Consider the following 10,181-nt stretch of genomic DNA (forward strand, 5'->3'; position numbering starts at 1 on the left):
ACTGTTCCTTGGATGTGATATTTCAGCCATTTCTGGTCTCATTCAAGTAGACTCATTGTACATTTCTCCATCATGTCCACAAGAATGTCATGAGCTATTTGGTTAAGTGCCTTAGTGAAATCCAGATACACACCATATCCACAGCATTCCACTGATCTACCCAGTCCTGTACCTTTATTACAAAAGGAAATGAGGTGAGATTGGTGTACAGTCAAGTGTTGACAGGCAGAATTGTTTGGCTGTTGATAATGCCCCTGTTCCCACTCCCCTCCCCCCACCAAACCAAGGGAGAGAAACATGAAGACTAGTCAAAATGTTGAAGACTGTAGTGAAGAACTTTGAAGAATTCTTACGGTGGTCCTAAGGGATATAAATATGAAGATTATTGAGTAGCATTTGTAATTTTTATCCAACACTGATAAACTGGTTCTGGAGATCAGAGAGTAGCTTTTTAGAAAGTCTTATCCTAATGATGATGCTTTAATTTCTGAAAGTTACTGTTCTGAATAATGGCTGGAGCCAACTAGTGACAATAATAGACATCTGTATATATAAAAGCCTAAGTGACTGTTGCAACCAGAATGACTGGAACAACGGATCGACCAGTTGCTATGACATGCACTGACCACCAGGGGGCAGACACTTAACGCAGGAGCTGCCCCTGGTGGTCAATGTGCTCCCACAGTCAACCTCCTGCAGCCCCTTCCCCCCTTATTGCCCCCCCCCCCCGCCCCATCGGCCCTGAAATAACTAGAGGGCTGGTGCATAAATTTGTGCACAGGTGGGGTCCGGCCAGCCTGCCCCAATTGGGCCAGGCCAGCTCGGGGGAGGGATCGCGGGTGGTTGGCTGGCTGACCCCGCCCCCTGGTGGAACTCCCTGTCAAGGGGACAATTTGCATATTTGCCTTTTATTATATAGGATACTTAACATTTTTGAAGCACATTAGAGTAAGGTAAGATAGAGCATCGGTTTTAGATATATTGCCTATACATTATATTTTCTGTCATTTCCCTTGTTTTCTTCCAGGATCGGGATTTAGAGAGACTACGTAGAAAATGGCTAAATGCGTTAACAAAACGTCAGGAGTACTTAGATCAACAACTGCAGAAGCTTGTTAGTAAACATGGTAAGAAAAGCACATTGAGTATTTCTCTCCCCCCCATTTGCAGCCACGTAAATTATAAGTAAATGAACACATCAGTTATGGGGATGGCAAGAGCATAGGAATGTTATTGTGTCATAGCCTTTCCAAAGAACATTTATCTAATTGGAGTGATGTCTCTGCATAGGTCTCCCCTGGCCCCCACCAGATAAAGAGAAAATATGGTACACAAAGTAAACATTGTCCCTCAAAAATAACTTTGGGAAGATGCTAACATTTCTTGATTTCTTGTCCAAAGTACTTAAATCCTCTGACTCTGGAAGAAATTATTCATGTGCTCTTCTACTGTAGGCCTTCCACGAATTGGGCATGGCCTCTGTAAGAGTACACCAGCCTCGCTAGCTTATAGTTTTTTATCATAATTTTTTTATCATGACTTGAGGAAGTCATAAGTTCTAGTGAACCCTCCTTATCAAGTAACTGAAATATAGACATCCTGTTGGTACACAGGACAAAAGTGTAAGTAGCAAGTGAAATAGCCCTGTCTGATCCTCATTCCTGATGTTTTAGACAAAACGGAGGATGATGCTGACCGTGAAGCTCAGCTTCTAGAGATGAGGTTGACTCTAACTGAGGAGAGGAATGCGGTTATGGTCCCCTCCGCCGGCAGTGGGATTCCAGGGGCCCCAGCAGAATGGTATGCATGCCGCCACGTGACTCCTAAGGTTCTAAATGCTCACTAAGCCAACTGCTTTCTGTAGGAATTTTGCCTGTGCTTTAATTAATGGAAGGCTCATTGCAGCATATGGGGGGAAAGTTGTTTGAATTAGAGGAAGTGTTTAAATTATTTTCATGAGTTGGAATAACTATGGCCTAAAATTGTTTTATTAAATAATATTGTTATGAGCTCAAATAATTAAGATTTCTGAGAATCTAAATCAATATTTAGTACCAGTGCACTTAGCATTTAAAAAAAATAGTTAATATGTTAATTACTTGGGTCATTCCCTTAAAAGACCATTTGGTCATCATAAAATTGCATCTCTAGGAGTTTTTAGTTTTGGTGCTCGTGAAAACTGTACTGTCAGCAGATTTCTGTGCCACTTTATAGAAATTAAAAATAGTAAATGAAGCCATATGGGGCCCTTAGGTATATAATTTTATAAGAAAGTAACTTTAAACAAGGAAGCCTCATTTATAAACAGGTATATGCATCTTAGAAGACGGAGTTCTAATTTCAGAGCACATGATAATTACACCCGAGAGCACCCGAGAAGGGAGGCAGCACTTACCGTCAGGGCTCTGTGGCATCTCTGATGTTTATTACAGCAAACCCAGCAGCAGAGTTATTGTTGGCTGGCTGTGATTAAGGCTGTGGCACCATGTCTGGGCTGCTGAGACTGTCTGCTTTATTTGAGATGCTATTTGTTCATTATGTTTTAGGACCCCAGTTCCTGGAATGGAAACACACATTCCTGTTATATTCCTTGATTTAAATGGTAAGTTAGGAGGTACTTTTGGAAGGCTTACCTCTAACACATTACTCTCCATGTAACACTTAGATTCTAACAAAGGATGCAGTTGTGCAATTCTGTAGGCCTAAGGTTAGGGTTCATTTTATGTGTGCCAAAGGACTTGATACTTGACCAAAAATGAACTTTCTGAGAGAGTAATATTTTTGTAACAGTGATAGGTATGTTTCATCATGATGTGTCTCACATATTCTACAGCCCGCACTGTGTGCATGCTTTATTCTTTCCTCAGTTTAGGAAGGTAGTCATGTTTTCCTGCACTTAAAATTAAAGAATAATTCTTAGAAAAGGCTTCTCTATGGAAGGGACTAATGACTAGTGGTTGCTTATGTAGCCTGTTTTCTTTTATCTGGTGCTTCCTTAACATTGCCTACTAAAGTTATCACTTTTTCTGTGAGTTCTTCTGTCATTCATCCCTACCTTGCCTATTTTTTAATGTCATTTTTTTCTGACATTTTATGGTCATGTTAAAATATCTTAGGTGTGGCTACATTTTACATATACTTTATCTGACAAGGAAAAATAAAAATGTTGAGGTAGATTAAAGAGCTAAAAATAAGTTAAAAGTCAGCAGTTGAATTCCTAAAACATGCGCAGAAGAACTGTATATTAAAATTAACTATGTTAAATGGGCAAGATGGGATGTCCTCAGGGGTTTTCTTTCACCGAGCTGGAAGTGAGTTATGATATCTGAGGTTTTTCGCATCTTGTGCTGGTTAGCTTATTTAGACACATGGGAGAGTTTCATATACACACAGAGTTAGAAAGAGTACTTAGCCACTTCCACTGTCTGTCCACCTGATAGGGTTTTAATGTATTGCCGCAGCGCTCTCGCCTACTTTGTTCTCTTGAATCTTGAACCTAAAGGTGACTCTGGCCTAGTCTTATGCTCAGTTCCTGGATAGGTGAGCTGTGTGTGTGTGTGTGTGTGTGTGTGTGTTTGTGTGTGTGTGTGTGTGTGTGTGTGTGTGTGTGTGTGTGTGAGAGAGAGAGAGAGAGAGAGAGAGAGAGAGAGAGAGAGAGAAAGAGAGAGAGAGAGAGAGAGAGAGAGAGAAGACTAAGCCTAAAGAAGACCTGTTAGAATGGATATTCCTAGACATGATCAGGACCTTGTTCAGCCTCATGCCCATTGTTGGTCTGCCTAAGCCCACATACTAAAAAGATACCTTTGATGCCTACTCACAGCTTATGGATAGGGAGTTGGGAGGACAGGTTTGGAACTGAGTAACCAAAGGGACAGTGACAGCTAAGTGTAGTTTGTGATCCTGGATTTGAACAATGGAAAAATTTGAGTATGGACTCTATCTATATATATAAAAGCCTAAGCATTAAAAAAAAAAGCCTAAGCAACTGAATGACTAGTAGACCTGTTGCTATGACACGCACTGACCACCAGGGGGCAGACGCTCAATGCAGGAGCTGCCCCCTGGTGGTCAGTGCGCTCCCACAGCAGGAGTGCCACTCAGCTGACCGACAAGTGCCAGACACAGGGCTCATGGCTGGCCGCCACAACCCCAAGACCACAGCAGAGCAGCAGCGAGCCTATCGAGCAGCAGGCAGTGGCAGCAGCAGGCGCAGCAGGGCCAGGATGAGCAGGAGTGGCAGGCAGGAGGAGCAGGTGGTGTTGGACTGCTGGTTTTGGCCCAATCACTGCAGGCTACACCGAGGGTCCCCACCGGTGCACGAATCCATGCACCGGGCCTCTAGTATTATATAATTGGCTACAGGAACTAGAAACCCCTCCAGTTTCTAGTTCCTGTAGCCAGTTGATTCTTTTAATGAACTCAACTGTCAGATAATCAGAATCATTCTCGCTTCTCCTTTTTTCAGTCCACTCTCAGGGAATTTGGGTTATAATCTTATTAACATTTATGGACTGACCTTGAGTAACCTCTTGGGTATTTTGGCTTCAGTTGCCTTTCATGTAAAATAAGGCATAAAGGTAGGAGATTGGGTAAGATAATTTCTTGAGGCATTTTTCATCTCTAAGATCTGTGAACTGTTTAATGGTCATCATCCTTGTCATGTAAGATTTTAGAGCCAAAGGAAATGAAATTTGAGGCAGAAGGATTTTAATACCAAACACATTGAAATTTAACTGGTAGGGGTTGTCCTTAAAACGATCTTTGTACATAATGGAACTTCTTTGCTTTTAGCGGATGATTTCAGCTCTCAGGATAATCTTGATGACCCAGAACCTGGTGGATGGGATGCTACCCTTACTGAGGAAGAGGAGGACGAGTTCTTTGAACTGCAGATTGTCAAACACCATGATAGAGAGGTAAGTAAAACATAACTTAGGAGGATTGGATGAGAAGTAGTTTCCTTAACCTTTCCCTGAGCCTTTTGAAACAGCCAGCAAGGTTGTTATTTCACTGCTTACATTTCTCCAGAAATGTAAATGGAAACTTTTCAGTATGGCTTCCAGAAAGAATGGAACCACTTCCAGAAGGAGTGGATCATCAGATTAGTCCACGCAACACTTACTTCCTCTCCTGGTGAAGGCTGAGTGTTAGTATTCATTGTTCAGGTCTGCAGGGCCCACTCTCTAGGGAAATGCTGCTGAGTGAAGAGGTAAAATGATACCATACCTGGGATTTGCTTTGAAATTCTTCAGTTAATACTTTCTAAAAAAGGGGGGGCAGGGAAACAATCAATGAATCCAGTGTGGTAAAATCCTAATAATGTTTGAATCCTAGTGATGGGTATACTAGTACAGTGGGGGTTCATTTAAAAATTTGGAGTATATTGGGAAAATGATAAAATACTTTAAGGAAGGGAAGTTGATGTGATGCTTTGAAGGACACATGGTCCCTTAGGGGTATGCCTAAGATGCACGACCTGGGTCTCACAGGGGGAAGCAGTCAGACAACCCAGCTGTGGCACCCTCTGTAAACGGACACGGGCCCTTCCTTCGTAGTCAGTGTCTCGCGTGATAAACAAAGGCTGGGGAACCATTTCAGATTAAATTAGAATAAAGGGACCATGACAGCTAAATGTAGTTTGTGATCCTGGATTGGAACAATGGGAAAATTTGAGTATGAACTCTATATTATGTCATAGTATTGCATCGATGTGAAATTTCCTGAATATGATAATATTCAGGAAGTCAGAGGGTAAGTCAGAGGATGCCCTTGTTCTTAGACGATAATTGCTAAAGTATTTAGGGATGTAGAGTTATATGTCTGTAACTTATTCTAAAGCAATTCAGCAAAAATTAATAATAATAACACAGTGTGTGTCTGTGTTGTGAGGAAGAGGGAAAAGAAAAGTGGCCAGTGTTAACAGTTGATGAATCTAGATCAGCCATGGGCAAAGTACGGCCCGCGGGCCGGATCCAGCCCGTTTGAAATGAATAAAACTAAAAAAAAAAAGACCGTACCCTTTTATGTAATGATGTTTACTTTGAATTTATATTAGTTCACACAAACACTCCATCCATGCTTTTGTTCCGGCCCTCCGGTCCAGTTTAAGAACCCATTGTGGCCCTTGAGTCAAAAAGTTTGCCCACCCCTGATCTAGATGAAAGATATGCAGGAGTTCATTGAACTGAATTTGCAAAAAAAATTTTATGTTCATGGCTGGCAGGTGAGCATTTTTTTTTTTTTATTTCAAATCCAGTCAGCAGAGAACATTCTGCTCTGTTTTCCCAGCCGAGGGTGATCGTGGCCACACCCTCATACTCCACAGTCTTCAGGGCAGGGCTCTTAGTAGACTCCCTCATGACTGGCATGTTCCACCTCAGCCCAAGCCAAGGTGTCTCTTTGTGAGGTTTCTTGTTCTTAGGAGAAGATGGGAAAGCATGTTCTTTCTGTCTTCTCTGCAGGTGAAAGCGGAAGCTTCGTGGGACTCCGCAGTGCACAGTTGTCCTCAGCTCAGCAAAGGCACCCCTGCGGATGAGCGAGTGTTTCTGATTGTGCGGGTGACGGTCGGGCTCAGCCATCCAGCTGACATGCAGCTAGTGTTGCGCAAACGAATCTGTGTCAATGTGCATGGCCGGCAGGTGAGTCGCTCATCCTAATGGAAGAAATGACTGGAAGCAGGGCAGGGCCGTGGAGCGACCCTCTGGCCTCCCATCCCACAGGCTCTGTGCAGCATTGCGCGCTTCTTTTCACAGGGCTGTTCCTGGCCTGTAGCTGGGCTTGCTTCCGTCCCAGAGCATGTCACCCTGGCTTCCTCCGAGCCAGTAGTAAATCATTACATTGGACCTTTATTATTGTATAGGCACAACTTACAGCCCTTTTTCAGGTGCCACAGAGCCTTGTCGAGGTGAAGGCTCTTTGTTTTTGACTTTTCATCTGGGTCCTCTAAGATGAGAAGGTTCACTGCAGGGAGCCTTTGTTTGTGCTTCTTACCCTTTGCTTTCCATACCTTTCTTTCCTTTCAGTCATCTCTCTGAATTGGCTGATTCATAAATTTGGGACGTGGACTCTTATCTGGCTTTGGGGTAAAAGATGAATAAGTAATAGTCTCAGTCCTCAAAGAGCCAGTGTCCGTTGGCATGTGTCCATGTATAAATAGGTGACTCTCCTCTCCTGTGACTCGGGTGCTCACCATGTGCTGGGAGAGGGCAGGTGCGGAAGGGAGAGTTCAGGCTGAGGACATCGGGGGAGACTTCAGAGAGCAGGTAGCATGCGAGTTGCTTTTTTGCAGACAAGGAAGGAGCTGTTGGCTGTTCCGTGGAGAGGAGGAAATATGTACAGGGGTGGTGAGGATGGCAAGGGCGTGGCAGGCTTGGGGACCTGGAGAAGCAGGGGTGCGCTGCAGAGCCAAAGGCCGTGGCCGGCATGGTTGCAAGCTAGATTACAAAGGACCTTGTGCCACATGAAGGACACATTTAGTGGAACATTTCTAGGTGGATATAAACTCTTTCCGTTATTGGTTTTGCAAATACAGGATCTGGGAGGTTGATTCTAGGGATTCTTTTTAACTGTCTATGCTCACTCTTTGGAGGCCTTCCCAATACACTGACTAAAACCAGAACAGATGAAAATAAATCTTTTCATTTAAAAGAGCACAGTCATGGTTGACAGAGTCCTAGATGTAATCGCCACCCCTAAAAATTAATCTTTAGTTCTAAATGTCACACTGATATCAATCTTCGAAATGAAGATTGGCGGTAACGCTGTTAAAATTGCAGCTCTTTAGCTGGGCAATCCAACATCAATAAAGCCCAGGTCATCGGGTTAGCCAGAGATGCATATGGTGTGTCTCCCATTCACTCTTCTCTTCACCTCCCTTTTCTCGGAAGGCTCGATGGATTAAAATCGGCATGCTGGGGAACATTTTGAAGAGTTATTTGCCGTTTCAGAACTAGAGATTCTGGTTGCCAAGCACCGAGACTAACCTGGTACAACTGAGACTGACTGGGTACTGGCCCCACAGAATTTTTAACAGAAAGGGTGCATTGTGATGTCACCAAGTTTTTTCTACATTTTTTGATTGTTTTTATTTTTTGTTGCAGGGACAAGGACTTGCCACATTTTCCCCCTGGTTGAAATGATTTGATAGTATCCAGCTGATACTGAATGAAATTATAGTATTTTAGGGCATGGCAGTTTTCGTCCCAATTTCAGATATTTCATTTCTAAAAACAAAGTCTGTATAAAAAGAGCAGGGACTTCCTTAGGAGCCTAATACATGCAAGTCAGCTTTAGTAATTCCATAGACATAGAAAACAAGAATGGAGATAACAGCAGCACCCACACTTTCCCTCTCCCCACTGCCCCCCGCCCCCCCCCACACACACCCATTAGAAAATAGCTGTAGCTCCTCTCTGGCCAATGGACTGGTAATGGCTCAGCTTTGCGGGCTGCAGTCAAGAGAGTGAAGAGATGAAGTAATGGTCTCTTTGCATTCTAAAAGGTTAATATATCTTTAAAAAATTAATTAAAGATTACTAAATAGGAAAGAAATTACTCAGTAGGTTTGTGAAAATATGTATTCCTAAGACCAAGCAGCTTGATTTTTCTGTTTTCTTTGGGGGGTTTTCACATATTTCCTGCTTCCCTTTTGCATGAGGAAAAAGGTTCTCCGTTAGTTTAATATTCTCTCTTCTTCTTATCTTTATTCACCAATTATATTCTGCCCTCATCCCTGCTCTCTTCAACCTCTACAGGATGTTCAGTCTTAGCAGCATCTTTAAATGAGTCATCTATGCATTAATTCAACAGTTCAATTCTTAACTGCAAAGAGCACAGTCAGCATAAACAATGACCATGCACTCTTAAATCATCCTTCATAACGATCCTGCTTTGGTCAAGAATTTAATGCCCGAACTTGTCAATATTCATGGTACAAGATGTCCATCGTACTGGAATAAAAAAAGTGTAAGAGTCACCAGTCCTTGCTTACCTCTTAGCTAGAAGGTCGTTTTATTGTGTAGAAGTTAACAGCCTTATTTCCGTAGCCTTTAAGCAGAGTTGAACCGGATGCCTGGTGTCAGTTTCCAGAGGTTAGGGTCTGTGCTCTCAGTGTGTGGATATAGGACCTGTTACCCATTCGCACATGTAGACACACAGGTATCTAAAATGGGTTGTGTGCACTAAGACAAAGTGGAGGAACCTGTGTTTGGTGATTTGGATTTCAACATGCATAGATTTGAAATATGTTCTGTTTCTTTTTGGTTAGAGTGAATGCAATATCATTTACGCTGTTTCTCTGATAATATAAATTCAGTTTTTGAAGTGGAAAACCGTATCTTCTATTTTGTTTTTCTAGGGTTTTGCTCAGAGTCTCCTAAAAAAGATGTCTCATCGAAGTTCTATTCCTGGCTGCGGAGTGACTTTTGAGATTGTCTCCAATATCCCAGAGGTGAATGGTCATATGAAATTTGAATTTACTAAAAATAAACATGTAAAAAGAGCTAACTCCCTGAAAAGCCACCTACCTAAGGAACATGTACTAAATAGAAATGTATATTTAGAGACATGCTGTAAGTTTTTAGAAGAATTTCCTAATCTTGACTCAGTAACATGTACTTGTGGCTCTAAAGCAATGGTTCTCAACCTTCTGGCCCTTTAAATACAGTTCCTCATGTTGTGACCCAACCATAAAATTATTTTTGTTGCTACTTGATAACTGTAATGTTGCTACTGTTATGAATCGTAATGTAAATATCTGATATGCAGGATGGTCTTAGGTGACCCCTGTGAAAGGGTCGTTCAACCGCCAAAGGGGTCGCGACCCACAGGTTGAGAACTGCTGCTCTAAAGGTTCTGGCTTTAGTATTTTGTTAAAGAAAAACATTGCTTTGAAAAGCAAATCGACCCGGCCCACATGGCTCAGTGGTTGAGCATCAACCTATGAACCAGGAGGTCACGGTTCGATTCCCAGTCAGGGCACATGCCTGGGTTGTGAGCTTGATCCCCAGTGGGGGACATACAGGAGACAGCTAATCAATGATTCTCTCTCATCGATGTTTCTGTATCTCTCTTCCTCTCCCTTCCTCTCTGAAATCAATAAAAATATATTAAAAAAAGAAAAGCAAGTTGACACCTTTTCACTGCTAAAAGATAAAGAGGAATAAGTGGTACAAACTTCCAAT

General features: G+C 42.4%; 1 protein-coding gene across 3 annotated transcripts in view; it reads left to right on the forward strand.

Annotated features, from left to right (window-relative positions):
- KIF13B (kinesin family member 13B) overlaps positions 1-10,181 on the forward strand; it is a 166,472-nt gene that overhangs the window by 111,393 nt on the left and 44,898 nt on the right. For 2 of the 3 annotated variants that reach the window (XM_023755815.1, XM_023755820.1), the window contains 6 exons: positions 1,028-1,127; positions 1,674-1,800; positions 2,547-2,602; positions 4,792-4,916; positions 6,462-6,638; positions 9,356-9,448. In XM_023755815.1, the coding sequence (XP_023611583.1) occupies positions 1,028-1,127; positions 1,674-1,800; positions 2,547-2,602; positions 4,792-4,916; positions 6,462-6,638; positions 9,356-9,448 (678 nt within the window). The remainder of the gene's footprint in view (positions 1-1,027; positions 1,128-1,673; positions 1,801-2,546; positions 2,603-4,791; positions 4,917-6,461; positions 6,639-9,355; positions 9,449-10,181) is intronic. The other variant, XM_023755823.1, reaches the window with a different exon arrangement.

Source organism: Myotis lucifugus, unplaced genomic scaffold (genome assembly GCF_000147115.1).
Source record: "Myotis lucifugus unplaced genomic scaffold, Myoluc2.0 scaffold_1, whole genome shotgun sequence".
Lineage (NCBI taxonomy): Eukaryota > Metazoa > Chordata > Mammalia > Chiroptera > Vespertilionidae > Myotis > Myotis lucifugus.